This window comes from Xenopus tropicalis, chromosome 10 (assembly GCF_000004195.4).
Source record: "Xenopus tropicalis strain Nigerian chromosome 10, UCB_Xtro_10.0, whole genome shotgun sequence".
NCBI lineage: Eukaryota > Metazoa > Chordata > Amphibia > Anura > Pipidae > Xenopus > Xenopus tropicalis.
The window spans coordinates 15,978,245-16,003,500 of NC_030686.2; the positions used below are offsets into that span (position 1 = coordinate 15,978,245).

The window sequence follows — 25,256 nt, forward strand, 5'->3', positions numbered from 1 at the left end:
ATAAAATATTGTTTCTTCTCTGCCTCCAGAAGGTGTCATGATCCACCTGCCTGCTTGCAAATCTTATTTATGCTCGAGAAAAGCAGCTGTTTCCAGCAGAGCAAGAGAGAACACTGCAGATCAGACAAGAAGGGAGGAGAAGAGCTAAAACAGCCCCTAGCTCCGCGGAACAGACAGCGAGGCGCAGATAGGGGACGGCGTGAGATTTGGGAAGGTAGAATACATCGAAGGAACCAGAAACATCAAATGGCTGATGTCTCAGAAGCTATCAACTCAACAAAGAACAACATTTGTTATGGATTAAAACTATCTTTCCTAAGAGGAGGGTCAGAAGGACGAGAAGGCGGAATGGCTGTTTGATAAGGGTGTTTGTAAAGAAACCAGCATGAAGCTTCTTATGTGTCCTATAGGGAAAATGCTGTGCCAACTACTCAGTTCTGTATGAATGCAAAGACTTCTCCCACCTACTAAATGGTCAATGTGTAAATGGTTGAAATCGAGTTTGAGGTCTGGGTCTTCAATACACTATTAATATGGAGAAAAAAAAATAAAAATGTATGGAAACCACTGACTTGAGAGGGTCCCTCTGATCAGTCAATGTCAACAGATAATGTAACGAACCACATGCAATCCCATTGTATTTTCTAAAGCTATGATATTTGCCAATTAAGCACAAGGTGCATTAGTATATTTTGTTCTTGGATTGCGTGGCTCAACCACCAGTTTTCCGCTATACTTTTGCAAAACATCTGCAGGGTTGCAAATAGTACAAATAGATCTCCCAGGTCCTGGTGAACCCCAGGCAAAGAGAAATCCCATCAGTTTTTCTTAGATCAACTGTGGGTCTATGGACTGGCCAACCAGATTACCAGAGGATCTCCCAGGACCTGTTGGGCTCCAGCCAAGGATAATTCCCATCAGTCTTTCCTAATGTTATCAAAGGTCTATATAACACCTATACTGTTTAACATTGTTACCCCCTCCTATGTTAGGGCATTCAATTACTGAGTGGTTGTTTAGTCTCTTTGCACTCATCATTACCCTGGCAGCATACACCATATTGGTTTGCCACCCACATAACTATAACTGTCTATTGCAAGGGAATTCCCTACCTCTTACTTGATTTGAAGATACATAGTAAAATAGTAAGTTAGGTTGAAAAAAGACACATGACCATCAAGTTCCACCATTTATATCTATGTATTGCCATTCTGCTAGTTGATCCAGGGTAAGGGAAAAAAAAAAAACCCTTTTGAAGCCTCTCTAATTTGCCTCAGAAGGGAAAAAAAAGTCCTTCCTGACTCCAAGATATTAATTGGACCAGTCCCTTTATCAGTCCCTGGACCAGTAACTTGGATGAGTGATGAAACATTTTCAAGATTACTCACTGGCGCTTCAGCCTTCTTTGGTGCCACATCTAAGAAGACTGTCCCTATGGCCACAATATCACTGGAGTGATGACATGCCAAAGTGTGACATTATTATGATATGTCCTGGTGCGAAATTCAAAATAAAACCCCTCAAAGACCTGGGTTTTTGGGTGTGCTGTTATTCTGCCATCTTGATTGCTTTCCTGGTTCCTGATGCTCTAGTCTGATTGACTATTCCGATTGTTGACAGCCGTGGCCATTGCCTCATTTTTGGCCAGTGGACTGTGATCCTTTAGATACTGCATTATTGAAATTTGGCCTATTCCCCAGTGTCAGTTTCCTCCTAAGTCTTGACCTCAACTCAAAAGGCCAAGTGGCCATGACACTCAACAAACCCAGTTGCTTTAGACTTATTACTACTAGGTACTGTATTTGATGGCTTGACGAATTAAAACTATCAGACACTTTTTTTTACGGTGTTATATTTCTTAAAATACACTGGTTTCAAGGAATCCATGTTACACAACTGTCATCAACTAAGCACCGTTTATAAGGATAAATTATTCCTGTATCCTGTTGGGTTAATAACCTCTCATAAGGAGATTTTCAAGAAGAATTTACCAGCTTAAGTGCCTGCTTCCTATTCACTTGAAAGGCAACTCGTGGCAGGCAGGGAAGGTTGTTTTGACCAGAGAGGATCTTCGTTAGATCACTGTAGGCGGCCAAAAAGACTTGCATGCCAGAGCCCTAAAGTAAACTGACACAAGAAAGACTTGCGGAACCCGCACAAAAGGCAGCAGAAAATATACCTTACTTCAAAGGTATCAGAACACTCTTCTCTCTCTCTCCATACTTATTTTTCCCTTGAAATACAAAGATCTTAAAAGCATCTTATCCTTTGCTCATACACAGACATCTGGTCAAGCAGGATAATCCATCTCTACTAGGGAAACATCAAGGAGAAATGCCTTGAGCTGCCAAACATACAAAGATCAGGACAAGTATGTCTTCTCCAAATCAAACCGCACAAGGTTTATGCATTTACTAGACAGGTACTGTACATGATGAATTGCGCAATTGGTACAACGCATGAACTGGAGACATTTTATCCTTGTCAGCCCAACTACTGGTCAACCACTGGCTAAACACAAGCACATATATCGTTAGGAGGCAGAGGCCTGCATTTACTGATGGGCTGAAGTACTAGATAAACATACACTAGATTGCATGCATTAAAACTCCAAACAAAGTTGCACCAAGGATTTCTTGCATTTAGAGTCAACAGGAATGTTTCCATTAGAAATAATGGAGCCCTGTGCTACTAAGATAATAGAGGTTACAGAGCCCTTCAGGGCACCCTTACTATTGGGCCACTGCCAGAACCCCTTGGACCAGGCCTGAGCGTGCCTAAAGGTCCCCCATACACGGGCCGATTGTAGCTGCCCATATTGGTCCCTTGGACAGATTCTGCAGCTTATCGGCCCTTGTTGGGGCAGAAACCACAGCCATACCCGACCGATATCTGGCCTGAAATTGGCCAGATATCGATCAGGCAGGTTAAAAAATCTAGTCGGATCGGGGACCGCGTCGGCACGTTGATGCGGTCCCCGAACCGACTTTGCCTATACCCGTCGTTATAATTTGATCAAATTAGCCTACACATTCCCCAATATCGCCCACCCATAGCTGGGGATATTGGGTGAAGAGCCGCTGCTTGGCGACATCGCCAATCTTCACGTGTATGGGGACCTTAAATCTGCCTAGGTCCCTTTGCATCCAAACACTCCCATGTCTTGTCCAAAGCTCTCCCACTCCTGCTGCAAACCAACCCCTTTTGTAGAAGGTTTATCTTGCCTTTAATAATCTGGTTTAATTACCAAGGCCATTATTGCAATTTATGCTGTTTATGAATCGGTAGTACAGCCTGTGCCAGTTCTAACCCCTACCCACAATTCTTAGCTGCACATTAAAATCCTGCATTTTCTGCCTATTTTAGTTTTCAATAGTCATTATTTATTCATAAGATAAGCATATTAAATGTGCAGCAGAAAGCAGACTAGAAGAGCCCAGGCAGGGTTAATATCGCGCCTCATAACTAAACAGTTTGAATTTTTTATATTTTCTGACCTCTATCTAAAAGCAGAAAATAGTGATCCAAATCTCACAGATGCCGATAGCCTACAGGGAAGCGATGTTGGTTTATTGCCACATAATGACCTGCACGTAGTTGCCCAGCAGGGGGCAGTAAGTCAAAGAGGAGAAACTGACAAACATGATATAAAGGGGTTTACTGCGCAGTTGGGGCAGATTATAATGATGGCTGGTGGGGCCCATTGGTGCAAGGATTTCTGAGCTTTTACTGACCCACCAAGCTGCTGGTAAATTAAGGGTCATGGTGCCCTTTCTTTTTTTCTTCCCAAAACCCTTATCCATAATTACCCTTATTTCTCGCCCCCCACTGTCCTTTGCTCTGTGCCAGTCAGAGAGAGATTAGGCCTCATACCACTCCATTTGTCCTTTAATTTCCTTGCCTGTTGTCCTGGGAAGTCTTATTATTTGTACCCACCAGGCTGGCAGCTGTTGCATTCTTTATATTGGAGATTCCCAAACTGTGAAGTCCTTTTAGAGGAGACCAGCCTGCAGGCCATTTAGATAAGGATTTGGGGTCGCTAAAATAACAACTCTGAGACCAAATAGCATTTTCAGCTGGAGACTAGAAAGATCTAGAGTAGTGATGTGCGAATTTTGTCACCAGCCATGGATTTGCAGCGAATTTCCGCATTTCGGCATTGGCGAATCGTTTCATGAAACTTCTGTGAAAATTTGCTGCGGAAAAATTCGTTCGTCATATTGGGTGCGACCCAAGGGCACGGTCACGTCAAAAAATGGTCGTGGGCGACAAAAAGACGCGGTCAACAAAAAAAAATCACGTGACAAATGCGTTTCGCAAATTTTCCGCTGTTTTGCAAATTTTCTTGGCGTTTCGTGAATTATTTGGCGAAGCGAAACGGGGCAGATTCGCTCATCACTAATCTAGAGTAGGAAAACGTAATTAATCAAAAAACATTCATCTATAACATGCAAAAAGTCCATGTGACCTTATAGATATGACCAACCTCTAATCTATACAGATGTCAGCCGGAATTTTTTCTTGTGCATTTTGGCCACTCCCCATTAAGCTTTTGGCAGCATTGCACTGCAGTGATGCTAAAAAATGAATTTACTTTGGATATCTCCTACAGCGGGGAGCAGCAGGCAACTACTTTTGGGAAGGAACGTGGCACAATGTCTGCCATCACTGGGGCTGGGAGGGAGAGGAGGGATAAAAGATTGTGGCTGCCAGGCTGATTCGGGTGAGTTGGGATGGAGGGGCCCATGAGGACCAGTGTCTATTGGACTTTTTCCCAGTTGGCCAGTGTGACAGGGTTCGGTGCTCTTGGCCCAAATACGAATTTGATAGCACATGAGACAGAGCACAATGCTCTCCTGCAAAGTGACCCCTATACCTAACAGCCACCCTAGGCAGGCAGCAAGTATAAGGTTCCCACTTTGCTTTGTCCTTGCACCTGTGGATTGGCATTGGTCCTTAATGGAAATATCCTGGGCCACTTCTTATGTGGTGGCCACAACTTGCATCCCATTCATTATCTATTGCAAATCTTTGCTCCCAGTTCTGGAGGCCATATAGCTGAAAGCTAACAGAACAGACCAAGGCCGTCGTGCACAGACAACATGGTTCCTTGCACTTTGCCCTCAGTCCCTGAATGTCTCAGCAGGACCCACTGGTTTGGAAAAGGAATGAAAAGGAGTTTAATATATTGCTTAGGGAGAAGGTTGGAGTGTGTCCGATACCAACACATTATCCCCAGCTCAGCGCAAGACAATGATTCAGGGCTGACTGATTATACATTCCTAATGAATTGCTTTGTGCTATTTTGGGGCTGGTTTAATTAAATAAGTGTCTGGAAGCTGAGCACATTGGCTGCGGATGGGGAAGGGAAAAGTCTGGGTTTCTGAGATGGTAACTGTTGACCAATTTGGTTTTTTTTTTGTAACACTCAATTATTAATGAAACTGCGTGCCGCACCTATAAACACAACATGAAAAGAGAAGCACATTCCTTTAATTCATATTTTCATTTCCTGTCCCTAGAGGCGGCACACATGGCTAACAGATCTACTGCCTTATTTAATATGTATATTCTGATTTCTCTTTATCCAATTCTCTCTTTACTCCTTTTTCTAAACTGGCGGTAAGCTTCATTAACGAGTGACTAGACACAAGCCTGTAAGCTTTATTTGCTGCCCCAAATACTAACTGAGCCCCACCTTTATAACTGCTTTGCAGCATTGGGGGCAGCATCCACCTCAGATCCAGTCAGACTAAGGTTACCAGATATTCAGAGTGAAATGGGGGATCGGGGTAAAAATGGCGACACACCTACTTTGGGAGACCATGGTATACACCTCCCCGCTGATATACAGATAGCTAAGCATTTATTTTAGCTTTCCCTAAACCACAAATCTCAACATTCTCAGACAAAAGCCACTGGTTGTCAATTTAATTTATACATTTAGCAAGATGAACACAGTGGCAAGTAAATGTAAAATACCCCCAAAACTCCTAGCAGGATGAACGGAGTGGCACTTTCACGTAAAATACCCCCAAAACTCATAGCAGGATGAACGGAGTGGCACTTTCACGTAAAATACCCCCAAAACTCCTAGCAGGATGAACGCAGTGGCAGTTTCACGTAAAATACCCCCAAAACTCATAGCAGGATGAACGGAGTGGCACTTTCACGTAAAATACCCCCAAAACTCCTAGCAGGATGAACGCAGTGGCACTTTCACTTAAAATACCCCCAAAACTCCAAGCAGGATGAACGCAGTGGCACTTTCACGTAAAATACCCCCAAAACTCCTAGCAGGATGGACGCAGTGGCACTTTCACGTAAAATACCCTCAAAACTCCTAGCAGGATGAACGCAGTGGCACTTTCACGTAAAATACCCCCAAAAATCATAGCAGGATGAACGCAGTGGCACTTTCTTGTAAAATACCCCCAGAAATCATAGCAGGACAACACAGTGGCAAATACCCCCGCAACTCATGACACAGGTGATATTTCATGTAAAATACGCCCAGGCAATTATCTCAGCTCAGCTGCAGCCTGGGGGGGGGATTATTGGTGGCACTGGCAAGTGTGGGCAGTGGACTGGCCCCAGGCAGTGTCGTAGGAACAAAGCTAAAACAACTGATGCTCCAGCGATGAGGTGTATCTAGAAGAGCAAACTGCCATGCTCGCTCTAATTGGCCTTCAGGCTGAGCCCCCCCGCCCCTGCCACCTACTAGACTACAGCTCCCATCTTACTTTAACCTTTGATAATAAGTTAGAGAATGCTAAATTAAGTAGAAGATTTACAAGCCCTTTATTGAAAGCTCTTGGTTTAATGGCAAAGATCAGCCATTCCACCTATATATTCCTAAATAGAAAGGTATGATCTAGAATCGATGCCATAAAGTAACTGTTTCAGAAGTACATATTATTCTACAAACCAACGCACAGTGCAGAAGGTACTGCCCGCGGGTGGGGATACGATATTCAAGTAAGAAAAGAAGGCCAAAGGTTTCTTATAAAACCCAATTTAAATATAGCAGAGAGTGTGCAGATTTTCAGGAGCAATTATCATGACTAGCAGAGAGATGGAACCAAATTACAGAAGGCAGCCGTGCCCCCCCCCCCCGCCTCACTTCACTTAATCGCTTTCTTTTCCCACATCGCTTTATATGAGCTTAGTTTAGCCTTAGTAACATGCCCTTAACTGATAACCTCTCTGCCACAATACAGCAACGTGAACAGTAACAAATATGTATTTCTGGAAGATATGACTCCTCCATTTATCTGAATCCAATGTACTGTACTAAATCTTCCACTGTAAGTTACTGTTAGGAAAGTCCAGGGCCTCATTATCTGTTGACATCCTAACAACGACGATGGAAACTGTCAATGCAAAGTTCCTCTGGTCTGAGCGCTCTTAAGATGTGGTGGATGATTCCTATATTGGGAATTGTCTACTCCACTAGACCTACTCCCAACACTGCTACAGTAGGTACCAAGCTAAATGCCACAGGGTGCACAGCCACACAAAACCAGTAATTCCAATTTTCCTTGACTAGACTAGACCTATTAATTTTATAATGTGGTACATTTTCCAGTGTTTAAACCGTGGGGTACATACAATAAATAGGGTTCAGATTTAGGTCGTATTCAGCAGAATCATTTGTGGAGCAGTTGGTATCTGACCAGATCCAAAAATAATGGATTTACTGTAGTACATCCCTAGCAAACATTGGGTGATCAACCAAGCTAGTGGGGTGCCGCTTGCTTGCACTAACCCAACAAGGGCTACTAGCATCCAATATAGGTGCAAATTAGTGATGTGTTGGCTGATATTTTATCAACCCGCACCTCACATTAACTCTCTGCCTCCCAACCCAAACTCACCTGACCTCTATGGTCAGACCCATGCCTGACCCGCCTCGTCTCTGACATCATAAAGGGGGTGGGGCAGACATGTGACTATAATAATGGTTTCTGGATGTGAAAGACAGGCAGAGTAAGTTCACAGGCAGGAAGGGTGAAAGCAAGAGCTCAGTCTGAAACCACCAATATTGTGCAAATGTCAGCACAAACCAGTCTGACCTGAACTCATAACCATGGATCCAGTGGATTTCAGGCTGGCCTGCACATCACTAGTGCAAATACCTAACCTTCTGTAAAAAAAAAAAAAAATAGTACATACAATATCTTCCAAGTCACCCATCAATGGGAATGGGTTAAACAGTTCACCAACAAGTAAAGGGCTGCCAATATTTCTAATTTTTATACATTCCAAATGAGCTAAGAACTGATACACAATATAATATGTCCTTGTTCTTTTTAACAACCAAGTAATCCATAAAATGTTGTTGGTCTAGGGCTAATGTACTCTTTGCCATTCCAAAGATCAAACCCTTTCACATGTATGGCCCATCTGATAACCTTTCTTTTCTTCAAATGATCAACTGTTTCCAAGACAGCATTCTTTCTGTTGATAAAACATCAGAACAATATCTGTGCATGTAGGCACAGACGCATCAGTTAATAGCGCTCATCCAACAGAAATGCACCCCTGCCCCACCTAGTGGTAGATATGAGAATAGCAAAGAAAGCCAAGTCCAGCTCAGCCAAGTCATGACTCCTCCAGTAACACTGAGTAAGAGAAACAATAGGTTACCTGAAAGCAGTTCTAATGTGTAGCGCTGGCTGAAAGCTCAGACTCAGGCACAATGCACTGACATGGCCCCTACACACCAATATTACAGCTAAAAAAAATACATTTGTTGGTTCAAGAATAACATTTTAAATGGCAGAGTGAATTATTTGCTATGTACAAGTTAGTAATAAAACTACACCATAAAAATCACAACAGAATCCCATTAACATCTCTCCATTGGGTACATAACAATTCCTGTATATGGCCACCTTAGGGCAAGAGTCAACACATTAGTCAACTGTTTCCCCTGACTGTAGCACAACTACTTTCAGAATGAACACTGATAACTATTCTTTGCTTACAGCGCAGACTTGCTGCTTACACATTCTGTCTCTGAGTTATTCTATGTTTATTGATCTGCACGCAGATAGGGTTTATTCACTAAACAGAATTATATATCACCAAACACAGATCTATTGACTTTTATCTCGCGGCCGAGATCAATATTTGCGCTGAAGGAGGGAGTTTGATTCCCAAAAGAAAGTTTTCATGACTCCTATGAGTTGTTACATATATTTATTGTACTTTACTCTAGGTTTTGTTGTGACATCTTGTCTGTTATCAATAAATGCAGAGATATAAGGAAAGTGTTTTATTTGGGTACATCTGTCAAGGATTTTGTGATGTTAATGTTAGGACTGGAATTCTATATCAAGATGTTTTCTGCTATTGGTAATGAAGAAAGTAAAACTTAGCAAAGAATTGGGATAGAAAGGCTATAGCATATGCTTTGGGCTCTTGTAGGGCCGCCATCTGGGGGGGGGAGGCAGGGGGACTGTCATCCTGGGCATGGTGGGTTTACAGGGGGGGTGGAGCTTGCCTTGAGCTACTCCCAATGCACTGCCCGCCCCATCTATGAGTGACCCAGCCTGCCCCCAGCCCTGATTGGCCCAGCCCTCCCCCATATAGAATTGTGCAGAAACTGGTCTGATAGAGTGTCCTGCACGGAACCAGTTTTTGGGACCCTGCCCACAACCTTCATCCTGGACCCACAGACAGGATTTTTACTTTAACTTTGACCCACTACCCGTAGTACAACTGCCTTATCCACAAGCTGATCTGCTGACCACCATTAAACAGGTAGTGCTGTTCCTGCAAACCAGAAGTGCCATCATCACAAGTGAGTGGGGGTAGAAAAATACGTTTAGAAAATATATATATATATATAGATAATATAGGTAAATATAACATAAGAAATACAGTTAAAGACCCACAAACACTCATGGATACCTGCATCTGAAAATCCTACCCACATCTGAAAATTATACCCACGGGTTACCCACTGCAGGACTGTATGATAGAGGACAAGTGGGAAGAAAAGAAGGAAATAAAAGTCTTGGGCAGAACAGGTGGGAAAAGGGATGTGAGAGAATATTATGGAGAATGGGAAAGTAGGAGAGATTGGTGGATACAAATAGGGTGAGAAGAGTATGTAGAGAATGCCAAAGAAGTGAGGAAAGGTGGGTGAGAGGTGAGAGTGTGGCTGAAATATGGACAAAGCCACTTCTTTGGCATTTTCTACATATTTTGTCACAAAGGAAAGTTTAAGAGAGAAGAAAAGTAGGATGAGCACATACATGGGTCAGAGCCGAAATGAAGAAGAAAAAAAAGACTAAGGGATAGTGGGAGAAAGCAGGACAGAAAAACATTAGAAAATAGAGAAACAAGAACAAAAGACAACATAGAATTTTGCAGCAGTGGCACAGTAGTAAAAGTGTGTTACATTTCCAGGTGAGTTGACAAAGTTGGGGACTTCCTGAATAGCTGCTTCTGACCCAACTGGAACCATGTTGGCTTCTACATCCCGTGAGAGTATATATATATATATATATATATATATACACACACACACACACACACTTACATATATATATATAGCGAGAGATGAGAGTTTATTTTACTTATAAAAGGGAAGTTAATCAGAACAAAGCAAGCAGCACGGCCATTTCTCATTCTAAAAAAAACAGCGCTCTTTCCCATTCTAGGCGACATCAAACGACTATTATTTCGGTAATTACCATCGCCATCCAGCCTGACATCTGCAGTTAGTCTTGTCATTTGGATTCTAAGTGCTTTCCTCCTTTTTCAGGAGAATGACCCCAAAGCGAATTACAACCCACAATCTCTATGTTAATGATATCTCTGCTGGGAACGAACCAACTTTTAACTGTTTTTTTTTACCCCACCCCCCGGAACATTATACCTTGTAGCGAGAAGCCTAATATCCTTAATTCAGCCTGAAGGGAGGGCATAAGAAAGACAATTATTTAGCGTAATTAAAGGCTGCCACCTGTTTCCTCTACAGATAGAATCTGCAACAAAAAAAAGAGTTTTCTAAAAGAGGGTGGATCGTTATTATCCAGAAAAAAAAACCCATTGATGATATCGTTAATGAAAGCGAACAAATTGAATTTGTTCTTAATATCGTTCTCAAGAGAGAAATTAAGTCTTTGAGTGAAGTTTGGGAGTCTCAAGTACAGATGTTTGTGGGTATAAATAAGATTAGACAGTGCAATGTTCATCAGAGGGAAGTCAGAGCAGTACAAAAGCCAGAGCGCAGGCGGGTGTTCAACTAGGCCGTGCCGTATCCTGAAGAAATAGCAGAGTTTAAGTTTTGGGTTCTGTTTTATATTCATTTCAATTCATGTTTCTTCTCAGCCGAGAAGGCATTGGGCCTTGATAACCATCCAACTCCATAGGTGTAATGAAACCGCTATGGTGGCTGTAACCTTGACACATGTAGGGTGCCATACCTTGAAGCCAATAGGCGTTGTTTTGTGGCATTTTTTTTTCACTCAAAATACACAAATTCTCCACACTAAATGCATTGAAGTCAGTGGGATCTCTTAGCCCGCACCTCTGGTGGTGGAAACAATTTTAGGGTGATAGATGCACACAAGCCTATGAGTAAGTGTTTGTGTTATGGTGTAATCTGCTCCCTTTGGCTGTAGATTTGGGGTTTGGCACCCAAACCCAATGACTCCACTAGTGAGTTCTTCATAATTTCTACAATTATGGGGTTGCCTCTTCTCTCCTCTCTTAATTAGGGCATTTAACCTGATAAAAACAAGCATTCACTCCAAATCTTACCATAACTGGACTTCAGTCTGGGCCCCAGAGGGGATAGTCCAAAGCCCAGAAACATCAGCCTTAACAGAACCAAAGCTAATAAAAACTGGCAATATCAGGTTAGTTTGCCCTTGGGAGTATAGAGGGGCTCAGTAATGCTGACATACACTTCACAAGTTCTGTACTTGATTCAGATGTTTCTATTCTGACCCTTTTTATTTTATAATTAGGGGCAATAGGGCAGAAATGGTACAAACCAGTTATTGCACGTCAACTTCATCCGCAGTACATCCACCCATTCTTTTATTCGAGTGCCCCTCTTGCTGGCAGATTCTCAATTAAAAAAAAAAACACAAAAAAACATGTAGAAGTGGGGAGGGGGTAACATTTTGTATAACTTGATAAATGAACCTTATTTAGATGTTATTGTATTAGATGGAGGCTCCACTGGGGAACAGACTGAAGCAAACAATGAACAAACCCTACTACTTTGAGACCCTTACCTACTACTACTAACCCCATACCATCTCTCCTTGTTGGAGTACAGGGATGCTCATATGAGCATGATAAGTCACACTCCCAGAACCTGCTATAACAGGGTGTAGTGCCCCATCATCTGCTGCTCATTCACACCAGCCATCTCCTTGACTTTCACTGAGGTGCTTTCCTACCATGAGGTTCTTCTTTACCGAGGACTCCTCCCTTAGGCTCCCTGGTTCCTTCTATCGTCTCCTATAAAGCAGAGGCACAACAGGCCTTAATCTGGTATCCCCTCCCCAATGCCCTAGGGATATTATATAGTACTCCCCAGTGACAAAGCCTGAGGCAATCTCTAACACTAGGGGACATCTCACAGTGGAAGCAAGAGTAACCCCTTAATCCACAGACACTTTACAAGCTATAAATAATGGATAGTCCAACCAGAACTAAACCTGTATGCAAGCTATATTTACCTAAGAAGTGCCGCAGGCACAGTTATTCTTTTCGACAGTATGAAAAATTAATTTGTTTTTACTTATAAAGCGAGGAATAAAATGTTGGACCGATTTCTGCGTGGCTCCCACAATTCCCCGAGCATCACGCCTGCTTTGTCGCCTACCATCAGAAGCAGAGAATCTTATACCAGATACCTCTCCAGGATCATTAAATTTGATTGTTACAATAACATAAAGTGCTATCTCTGGATATTAATGTGTATTTACTCGCAGACATACGGCGTGACCGCAGGCACTGGGTATTCTGTAATGCAGTAAATTCTCTCTCTCTCTATCTAAACACTATCAGCAAACACATATTCCTCTTACACAGGGGGACTTGTGGGGATTACATGGAAACAAATAAAATAAGAAGAGTGGCGCATATAATCAAATTTGTTCTTTATATTCTAGGGACATATTCATTACTATTGTCTGCTCTGTTTAATAAACAAATAATAAAGTCCCACAGATAAAGAAATGGACTAGATGGTATAGCAGAGTACACCATCATATAGGGCTGCTCTATAAGCCTTGGGATGCAGGGGTGCTCTCACAATGAAGATCCATGCCACCAAAGCTGTTCTTTGAGGCTCCATATCCAGGGACTGACTGGCCTTATGGAGCACCAGGAGATCTTCTGGTAAGTCCAGGCCCTAGGACAATTCTTCTTTGTATTCTAAAAACTCTATCCATTTTATACTAGTTATGTCTTACTGCTGTGACAGTGGGTTAGGGGTATCAAGGTCTCTGGTGGGGCCTAGCTGGGTGTATATTGCAGCAAATGTGCACTTGTAGCTACAAGCTGTAGCACAGGCATGTGGACACTATGTATACTGACGCACAAACTTTTCGTCCAAATTCCTTGCCTATTTTAGAATGATGACAAGCGTAGTTCTTTTGGTTTGTTTCAGAAGCCTCAACTTCTTCCACTTTATGTGCTTGACCTTAGCCTTATTACATATTCTGAATCTGTGCTGCCTGCCTCTGACCGGCAGTTTGACTCAGACTTTTATGCTCTCCATTATAGTTTTAACGGCTACTCTTCACTTTACTATCTAACCTTTGGGTGTGTCCAGTGGATGAATAAGACACTTGTGGATCTTTTTCTATGTTAGAAGCCTCTAGTAAACTTGATTCTTATACAATGTTTGTCCAAACCTTTTTTAGTGATCAAGAGTGCATTCTTGGTAAGCAGCTCAGAGCTCACTGAGCATGTGCAGTGCCACTGACACCCAGGAGAGGGACAGCTGTTATATGATGAGCTATAAATCTGATAAGGCTATAAAAGCCAAAAATCAAAAGCAAATATTTTAATAGCAGGTGTTTTCCCCGGTCTTAAGCCTTCATAACCGTCACACTTTTGATGTTTAAACAGATTCTCTTAGCACTTTCCTTATGCTTGTATGTCCAACGTATAATTAATTTATCTTGGCAGAAGAGATTCCATATTTTTGGATAAGGCCTGCTAATGACTCTACATTATGATAATTTGAGGGAGCGGTTTAGTCATTAGACTGACATCAACTTGAGATTTCAGGTAGTGTAGACACAGTCTTAATCTCTGCCTTGAAGATTAATAGAGCTCCCATCTCAAGCTGAGTATAGAGCAGTATGTGGCTGCTGTCTGAGTGTTCTGTGAGTTGACAAGGGTCATAAAGCAATGGGACACTAAGAGGGCAACAACTACATCATATTCATTATGAGCAGCCAGCTAATATATAGAGACGAGCATCTTTCTGTAATGCTGTGCTGTCTTCCACTGGAGAATGACCCAAAACCAAACAGTGCAACAATCACTTCTGAACATGACAGATTTGGTTAATTGGCCTTCCCCTCCAAAGACTGTCCCCACTCCAGTCCATAATGAATACTGCTGCCCGGCTCATACACCTCTCCAACCGCTCCTCCTCTGCCGTGCCACTCTGCCAATCCCTGCACTGGCTTCCCCTACCATCCAGGATAAAATTCAAACTAATGACTCTCACATTCAAAGCAGTTCATAACTCTGCTCCACCCTACATCTCTGAACTCATCTCTAGGTACCATCCAACCTGCTTGTTATGCTCCCTACTGACCTGCTCCTCAACTCCTCTCTCATTCCCTCCTCACGCACTCGCATTCAAGACTTTGCAAGGGCTGCCCCCCTTCTCTGGAATTCGCTCCCACAGTCTGTCAGACTTTCTCCCAATCTCTCGGCCTTCAAGAGATCTCTAAAAACCCATTTATTTAGAGAAGCTTACCCTAATCTAGTTTAGCAATACCCTGTGCCCCACCTCTCACAACTCTGGTCATGCCCATTCCCACACCTTGTTTCTCAACCCTTTCTCCTTGTAGATTGTAAGCTCTTTTGGGCAGGGCTCTCTTCACCTCTTGTTTCGGTTATTGATTGCTTTATATGTTACGCTGTATGTCCAATGTATGAAACCCACTTATTGTACAGCGCTGCGGAATATGTTGGAGCTTTATAAATAAATGTTAATAATAATAATAATTGTTACAGTATCTCCCAAATCTGAACTGGATGTTATTCTCTATCTTTACAGATTGGACCATGGCTGCCTATAGTCTAAGCCAGTGATCCCCAACCAGAGCAACATGTTTCATATCACCCCTTTGGATATTGCTCCCAGGTTCCTCAAAGTAGGTGCCCATTTCTGAATTTCTGGCATGCAGGCAAGTTTTGGAAGAAGACACAGTTTTAGTCCAAGCAAAGTCTCCTTGCAGGTCAGCAGTCCACATAGGGGCTACCAAATAGGCAATTACAGTCCTTATTTGGCATCACCAAGGAACTTGTTTTTGCATCTAAGTGTGGTTCAGGAGTATAAAAAAAAAAAAAAAAGGTTGGGGATCCCTGGTCTAATATATAAAGGAAAGGTATAAACATTGGGGGGGGGGATGATAAACATCAGTGATTGTTATTGCAGAAAACTGCTGCAAAAGAGCGATCCTCTTCCTTCTGTCTTTGCACCACTTGCACATGAGCACTAGAGTGAAGAGCTGAACTTACCAAAAAAAGCCATTTTTTTTACTGTACTGCACATAAACCAGCCCTGGGATTCCAAAGATAGATGAGAGAAGGAAGAGAATTGCTCATTCGCAGCTACCCCAGGCTGGTGCGGTTTTCTCCTAAAATGAGCACCAACCTGGGGTATAAGATAAGCTATTACGACCATTGGCACCCCCCCAGCAATCTTACCTTTCCTTCTCCTTTAAAGAGTAAGTATCAATTCAATGTACCCTAGCTCAAAAGCATTAGCTTTCCTATCGTTCTCTAGAGCATTGCAGGACCCATTTAGTTCTGAATTGCTGTCAAAAGCTTTATTTTCTGTGCAAACATCAATTATACCAGCTATTTTCTTCTTCAATGTGTATAATCTTACTGTATTATATTGAAAACCCTGTTTCTAATTCATCTACCTCCTTGGAAACCATCCAACCTACGTCTAACAGTGTTGAAGGACCAAGCCTTCCTGGTCCCTGCATACGCTGCCGTCTGAAGCTAAACCGTAGCCTGTTTGTTCTTGAGATAGCGTAATGAAGACTAATTACTGGCATTGGTCCTTTTCCAGTGGGTAGCAGAGATTTCTAGATGTGATGTTTGATACAAACATGTTGATCCCAAGGACAGATGGGAAGACCTTGATTGAGAGCCAAGCTTGGAGCATATCCCAATCCTCAAGCACTACAGGACGCCTGGCCATTAAATCTATACATGTGTTCTGTGTAATATAAACCTCCGGTGGGCATCCATTTTGGGATGAAAGCTTCGGAGAGACTAAATGCTGCCATTTTCTAATGCCAAGACGAGAAAAACGAAGTAAACATTCTTTTTTAAGCCTACAGTTTACTTTACTAGGCAGGTCCTTTCAAAGGCGGCTCTTAAATGTTCCAAATGCTGAAATGTTTATTGTAAACTGCCAGTCGGTAGAGTCCTTTCAAATCCCTAATCCCTAAGCAGTTTAGATCATCTGCCCACGCGTCCTATGGAGCTAAGAAAATCACAAACATAACATGTGTTCGGTTGGAGATCTATAGACAGTTTTATATGCTTGTCCTTCACCTACTTTACAGTTTCTCATTCTAATACACACAAACAGACTGCAAAATAAAAAACCCACACCATCTGTTGAAGAAAAAGATAAAAAAAATATCACATAAAAATAACCCACAATGGTACTATGTGAAGATCTGCTCTCATGCATCTATAAGCAGCAGTGTTCTTGGTATAACATAAGCCTTCATGCCTTAACTCCTCCAGTAAAAGCTGCACGCAGTGCCTTCTGGGCACCAAGTCTAGAAATAACAAAGCTTAGTCCTTATTTGAGGAGCAACTAGAATGCTAGGAGGCATAGGATGTGAATAGACTATGTATCATGTACTGCCCATTAGACTTCTCGCGAGCATACTCCAAAACAAATAACCTGCCATGAGGGTTGGCTTCCTCAGTAGGCTACTATAAGATCTACTCAAGTTCATCTAGTCAACACCATCACAAGAGTGACCCAAGAATCCCTGCTATGACCATGGCTGTCCCTCCCATCCAATACATTAAAGGACAAGGATAGATATCTATACATAATGCATCCCCATCTGCAATTACCAGTGGCACCCTGTGCAGCAGTGTTGGAAGCCAACAAATCAGGGGACTAGATGGTCCTTCCAGTCTGCCAGGACCATGTGCAACTAAAGCTGATCTGGCCCTTACTTCAACTGCCTGTGTACCTGGTTGCTGATAACTGCCAGAGAGCTGGAGAAAGCATGTCAACATAGCAGCCACCATCCTACTGCTTTTTAAATAGACAGGGGTAAATGGGTCTGTATTGGGGTTGTATTGTGTATTGACGGCTTACCTCATGTCTAATTACAGAGTGGTATCCTCCTGACCATGACAACCATGAGAAATCAACCTACTACTCTTGCGTTCTATAGAATGAGGTGTACCTTATCTATTACAAGATGGTCAGTTGTACACATTGCCTACTTAGGGACCCAAGAAGGATGGAATCTTGAGTATTTGTACCTTTACTTTTACTTTTGTAACCTCATTCCAGCTGCTCTCCTCCAGAGGGAGGTATGAAGACTGGCTAGGAGAAAAACATTGGGACAAGCGGAAGAAAATGAGGTGGACAAGAGATGGAGAGTGAGGTTGCTACAGAGGTGGTTGCAACCATGCACCAGCAATAAATTCTTCATACCCTTAGTGCACTGGGCCGTCTGGATCACAAACGGTTAGCTTGGAGTGGCCTGCGATCCACTGCCGGATTTCTAATAAATTCACAAAAAATTAACTCAAGTGCAACTCTTGATTTGTAAGGTTCTCTGGCTCTTGACAAGAAAATCAATGAAATTTGTGAAGCCACAAATCCACCCTCCATTATTTCTCAGAATCAATTGTTCACATTTGTCTATGTTAGATTTAGATGAGAAAAAGTTATCAGCGTGTGTAATTATAATAACGAACAGCTGAAGGTCTCTCACCACTAAAATCCTTAGGTCCTACCTTCTTCTGATCTCAACAGAGCCTACTCTATGCTCTTAAAGATCCACTAATCCTTAAATAAGCATTTAGATATTATAAATACTGACAGATGTAAAGTCTAATTATATTCCTGCTGGGAGGCTTCCCTAAATATCTGACTGTTTGCAGATCCAGCTTTGTCTCTCCTTAGTCCTGGTATCTCCTGACTAACCATTGCATCCCAAGATGTTGGGCTATGACTTGGCATAAAGAAAGTACCCATGTTCCTGCCAAGTTGTGTCACAAAGTATTAGCATCACTGATATATGCCATTTAGTATATGCTATTTTAGTAGGAGTGCCTACTAGCATTCCATTTGTGTTTGGGCTGAGACTGAATGGGTGGGTGGGTATTCCGACATGACTAACAACAAGTTATATGATGATATACTTTGACTCTTAACATACCTGTGTCCCCCCAGATGGGAAGGTATTCATCCTGCTGGATGTCCAACATAATTTCCAGCCCGTTACCAGCCCCTCCCTTCACAGTGGTGAGCACAGGTCGGCCATCTTGCCCAGAATTGAACATGTAACATTTTCCGTATCTTGTGAACACCTAAAGGGGGAAGAATGAAACAAAGGGGATTTAATCATTTATAACCATAACAAAAACAAACAGCTTATAGCATCCTCAGTATTTTAGCTCCCACTTCTCTGTATAGGTATTGGACCCCTTATCCGGAAACCCATTATCCAGAAAATTCCGAATTACGGAAAGGCCATCCCCATGGACTCCATTTTAATCAAATAATTCACATTTTTAAACAATGGTTTCCCTTTTCTCTGTAATAATAAAACAGTACCTGTACTTGATCCCAACTAAGATATAATTACCCCTTATTGGGGGCAGAACAGTCCTATTGGGTTTATTTAATGGTTAAATGATTCCCTTTTCTCTGTAATAATAAAACAGTACCTGTACTTGATCCCAACTAAGATATAATTACCCCTTATTGGGGCAGAACAGCCCTATTGGGTTTATTTCATGGTTAACTTTGGTCTGATTAATTCATCTGGCAGTCTTACATGGTTCTATAATTACTCTCCCGGGAGAAGCTTTCATGGATCTGTTCATTTATTCTTCATGACTATTAAAATTTCTTGTATCCCTCTTACCAGAGTATTAGAGAGGACACACAATATGACTAAAGTATCCGGACACTGCTTTAATTTGTGGTATTTGTGGATATAAGTGAGGACTTATAGTGTCACAACCAAGAATTTGCCATTGCATAGACACTTGGCAAAACAGAAGGAACGTGCCTTTAAAAATTGCCTTTTGCTCTGCTTTAATTAACATTTATCAAAAACTTTATTAGCATTTAAAATATATTTTGCATGTACTTAAGTGTCATTTTTTACTTTGGTCTGTAGGTGGCAGCAACTTTTAAGGCTGGGCCTTGGGTAGATATCCACTAAAGGCCCCCATACACGGGCCGATAGAAGCTGCTGATATTGGTCCATTGGACCGACTCAGCAGCTTATCTGCCCGTGTAGGGGCAGAAACGAGCGGGCTGGCCGACCGGTCGGCCAGGTTTAACGATTCAGTCGGATCGGGGGCCGCATCGGCTCATTGATACGGTCCCCGAACCGACTGCCCCATTGCCGCCTACATAATCCGGATTATTTTTTTTTCTTTAACTTCAAGCTCCCGGATATCGCCCACCCATAGGTGGGGATATCGGGGGAAGATCCGCTCGCTTGGCGATCTCGCCAAGCGAGCGGATCTTACCGTGTATGGGGACCTTAAGTTTCCAATACAGTGGGAGGTCCAGCGGCAGAGCTATATCTAACACAATCTATTGAGAATTTTCGGTTGTGACATGTGGGTTGGAAATTTCCTAACCTTCAGCCACCCTTTACCTTTACTTGCTCCTTTCAAACTTATTCCAACCTAGAGTTGCCGCCCATTCCATTTTGACCCAGACAGCCTGGTTTTCAGAAGGGCTCTCCAGGCCAAAACTGCCTGCATGGCTTTTCTAATTTGGAAAACCAGGCAGGTTTTTCATAGACTGATGCAGCAAATCTCCAGCTATGTCGGTGCCTATGCCCGCCATTGTAATTCAATCCTTTGGCCCTAGAGCCAAACAATGGAACTAGCCCTATATCACTTACTAACAGGCTGGTGGCTGGTTGAATCAACTTGCTTTCATTTCAACTAAAAAGGGATAAGTATTCTTTACTAACTTTATCAAAACCATTGTGTTTTTTTACTGTTGGGTTTTATTTATTTTTTTCATAAGTAATTGTTGTTTTTGGAGCTAATTTACAAAGTTTGTGGGATCCATAGGCTTACAGCAGGTTACATTCCCTTGTAATTACCCTCAGCTTGAGGAGGGTGGGGTTTGATTAGTTCACCTTTACAGACTGCATAAATAGAACCACAGGCACTCCAGTGGAGCTTGCTCTGGTGGTAGGTGCTCTGTAAGTGATTGCTCTTTAAGGGGGACTCTGTAAGTGGAGTTATAAACTCAGGGAGTTAGTGGGGACTCTGTAAGTGGAGTTATAAACTCAGGGAGTTAGTGGGGACTCTGTAAGTGGAGTTATAAACTCAGGAGTTAAACACTAAGGGAGTTAAAAATAAGGTAAAACAAGGTATTTACTACAAGTCCTTACACCTATTTTTGTTTAACTGTTCTTGTAACTGGGAGAATGAGTGGTAGCAACATTGAAGGTCTGACACAGTGCACAGCCTGCCGCATGTATGCAGTTGTGGAACAACAGTTCCAAAGTGCATACCTCTGTTGTGGATGTGAGCGAATTGCCACTTTAGAGGCTCGCGTTAGAGTCCTAGAGGAACACGTCGCAACACTGCGTTCAATCAACAATCTTGAGAGGGGTCTCTTGTTAACTGAACAAGAACTAGTGGGGTCAGATAGTAGGGGGGGAGGGGAGCAGCAAAAGGATGATAGGGCAGTAAGCTGGGTGACAGTTAGAAAATCTAGTGTGGGGAAAAGGAAAAGGGAGGCTGCTCCAGGGTTTGCGCATCCCAACAGATTTGCCAGATTGTGTGAAGAAGATGGGAGTGTGAACTCTGGATTGGCGGTTCTAGGTGAGGCTGATCTCTCTAACAGCCGGGAGACCAGTTTCACTAGTAGTGGTGGGGAGGAGAGCAGAGCTAGGCCTAAACAGATGGTGGTTATAGGGGATTCGATCATTAGGAAAGTGGACAGGGTAATCTGTCAAGCGGATCGCTTCAACCGGACAGTTTGCTGTCTTCCTGGTGCCAGGGTTCGGCATGTGGTTGATCGGGTTGACACATTATTGGGAGGGGCTGGGCAAGACCCGGCTGTCTTGGTACATATCGGTACTAACGACAAAATGAACGGTAGGTGGGGGACTTTAAAGAGTGAGTTCAGGGATCTAGGCTCTAAGATTAGGCAAAGGTCCTCCAATGTCATTTTTTCGGAAATTTTGCCGGTGCCGCGTGCAAGTTTAGGGAGACAGCGGGAGCTTAGGGAGCTAAATGCGTGGCTAAAGTCTTGGTGTAGGAAGGAAGGGTTTGGGTTCCTAGAGCACTGGGCTGACTTTTCCTTGGGGTACAATCTATACAGCCCTGACGGATTGCACCTCAATGGAAGGGGGTCTGCTGTGCTAGGGGAGAGAATGGTTAAGAGGTTGGAGGAGTGTTTAAACTAGACAAGGGGGGGGTGGGTGAGCTAGAATTCCATGGGAAAATTAGTGTAGACGGGGTAGGGGGACTAGCAAAGGGTTGTGGGGGAGGAGTGAGGGGGGCATATAGTTTATCAGATAAGGAGCTTCCGTTACAAGGAAAGCAGTCTCATAATTGCCTTAGCTCTAATTCTCCCTTAGCTAATGTAAACATCAGAGGGAGAAGTAATAATCTCCGCTGCATGCTGGCTAATGCGCGTAGCTTGTCGGGTAAATTAGGGGAGCTGCAGGCTATTGCATGTATTGAAAATTATGATTTAATAGGTATCACTGAGACCTGGTGGGATGATAAATGCGACTGGGCTGTGAATTTAAATGGGTATACACTTTTTAGGAGGGACAGAGAGATTAAAAAGGGTGGAGGGGTTTGTCTTTACGTAAAGTCAGACTTAAAGCCATGTAATAAAGACATTACCAATGAAAACGTCGAATCTCTTTGGGTAGAAATTTCAGTAGGGCTGAAGGTCACAAAGAAAATGATCATTGGTGTATGTTATAAACCACCCCGTATAGATGAGGGGGATGAGGCCCAGCTATTGTTGCAAATGGAGGAGGCTTCAAAACTGGGTCAAGTTGTTGTTATGGGGGACTTTAATTATCCGGACATTGACTGGAGTAATGGGGTGGCTAAGTCAGAAAAAGCTAGTAGGTTTGTAAATATGCTAAATGACAACTTTTTATTTCAGGCAGTTCAAGAACCCACTAGGAATGACGCTATTTTGGACCTGGTGATTTCTAATAATAATGAACTTATCTCTAACATTTGTGTGGGTGAGCATTTGGGGAACAGTGATCACAACATGGTCTCCTTTGAGATAATGCTGCAGAGACAGCGCTATAAGGGAGTAACTAAAACACTCAATTTTAGACGTGCAGACTTTGCCAGTATAAGGGCATCTCTGCAATGTGTCAACTGGGAAAGGCTTTTCATGGGGTTAGACACAGAAGGAAAATGGAACATCTTTAAAACATTGCTTTGTAGGTATACACAACAGTATATTCCCCTTGTAAGCAAGGAGAGGCATCGCAAAGCAAAACCTTTATGGCTGAATAAAAGTGTTATTGTCGAGGTTGGTAAGAAAAAACGTGCTTTTAGGGCATTCAAGTTAGCTGGGGCAGCAGAAACTTTCATCAGGTACAAGGAAGCAAATAAAGCATGCAAAAAAGCTATCAGGCAAGCTAAAATAGAGATGGAAAGGGATATTGCAGCTAGGAGTAAAAAGAATCCAAAATTATTTTTTAATTATGTGAATAGTAAAAAAATGAAGCAAGAAGGGGTGGGAACTTTATTATCACGGGGGGGTACGTTGGTTGATGAAAACGGGGAAAAAGCTGAAATTTTGAACTCTTATTTTTCATCTGTCTATACATCTGAGGAGCCAGATAATGAAGGCTTCCCTTGTAATATGCCCAGTTCTAGTAATTTAGCTACTGACGCATGGGTCACTCGGGAGGAAATTCAAAAGAGACTTGAACATGTAAAGGTAAACAAAGGTCCAGGGCCGGATGGGATTCATCCCAGGGTATTAAATGAGCTGAGCGCTGTGATTGCCAAACCTCTTCACTTAATTTTTCAGGATTCATTGAGGTCTGGCATGGTGCCAAGAGACTGGCGGATTGCTAATGTGGTGCCGTTATTTAAAAAGGGATCCCGTTCTCAGCCTGAAAACTATAGGCCTGTTAGTCTGACATCAGTAGTAGGAAAACTTTTGGAAGGGGTAATAAGGGATAGGGTACTTGAATACATTGCAGTTCACAATACTATTAGTTTGTGCCAGCATGGTTTTATGCGTAACAGATCTTGCCAGACTAATTTAGTTGCCTTTTATGAGGAGGTGAGTAGGAACCTTGATGCTGGAATGGCAGTTGATGTCATCTACTTGGACTTTGCTAAAGCGTTTGATACAGTACCTCACAGAAGGTTAATGATCAAATTAAGGAATATTGGCCTAGAACATAATATTTGTAATTGGATAGAGAACTGGCTGAAGGATAGAGTACAAAGAGTGGTTGTAAATGGAACATTTTCTAATTGGACCAGTGTGGTTAGTGGAGTACCGCAGGGGTCAGTCCTTGGGCCTTTGCTGTTTAACTTGTTTATTAATGACCTGGAGGTGGGCATAGACAGTATTGTTTCTATTTTTGCTGATGACACTAAATTGTGCAAAACTATAAGTTCCATGCAGGATGCTGCCGCTTTGCAGAGCGATTTGACAAAATTAGATAACTGGGCAGCAAACTGGAAAATGAGGTTCAATGTTGATAAGTGCAAAGTTATGCACTTTGGTAGAAATAATATAAACGCAAACTATCTACTGAATGGTAGTGTGTTGGGGGTTTCCTTAATGGAGAAGGATCTAGGGGTTTTTGTTGATAACAAGTTGTCTAATTCCAGGCAGTGTCATTCTGTGGCTACTAAAGCAAATAAAGTGCTGTCTTGTATAAAAAAGGGCATTGACTCAAGGGATGAGAACATAATTTTGCCCCTTTATAGGTCCCTGGTAAGGCCTCACCTTGAGTATGCAGTGCAGTTTTGGGCTCCAGTCCTTAAGAAGGATATTAATGAGCTGGAGAGAGTGCAGAGACGTGCAACTAAACTGGTTAAGGGGATGGAAGATTTAAACTATGAGGTTAGACTGTCGAGGTTGGGGTTGTTTTCTCTGGAAAAGAGGCGCTTGCGAGGGGACATGATTACTCTGTACAAGTACATTAGAGGGGATTATAGGCAGTTGGGGGATGTTCTTTTTTCCCATAAAAACAATCAACGCACCAGAGGTCACCCCTTTAGATTAGAGGAACGGAGCTTCCATTTGAAGCAGCGTAGGTGGTTTTTCACGGTGAGGGCAGTGAGGTTATGGAATGCCCTTCCTAGTGATGTGGTAATGGCAGATTCTGTTAATGCCTTTAAGAGGGGCCTGGATGAGTTCTTGATCAATCAGAATATCCAAGGCTATTGTGATACTAATATCTACAGTTAGTACTAGTGGTTGTATTTATAGTTTATGTATGTGAGTATAGATTGGTAGGTGTGGGTTAGGTGTGCTGGGTTTACTTGGATGGGTTGAACTTGATGGACACAGGTCTTTTTTCAACCCTATGTAACTATGTAACTATCACCCCCCTTTAGGTGGCCATATTGGGAGAATATCCACTTTCTTGGTGATCTCACCAAACGAGCAAATCTTCCCGTGTATGGCCAGCTTTATGCATTCTAATCGCAGCTAATGCTGTGTGCACTTCATTTACCCTTGGGGGCCGCATTGTGTTGTTCTTCTGCTCCAATCCCTAAAATGTATTCTCTTTCCTTTCCCTACTGTGATTTTGTAATTT

General features: G+C 42.5%; 1 protein-coding gene across 2 annotated transcripts in view; it reads right to left on the reverse strand.

The window, feature by feature from the left end:
• asic2 (acid sensing ion channel subunit 2) overlaps positions 1-25,256 on the reverse strand; it is a 286,936-nt gene that overhangs the window by 49,342 nt on the left and 212,338 nt on the right. For both annotated transcript variants that reach the window (XM_002933040.5, XM_004918606.4), the window contains exon 2: positions 18,660-18,810. In XM_002933040.5, coding sequence (XP_002933086.3) covers positions 18,660-18,810 — 151 coding nt within the window. The remainder of the gene's footprint in view (positions 1-18,659; positions 18,811-25,256) is intronic.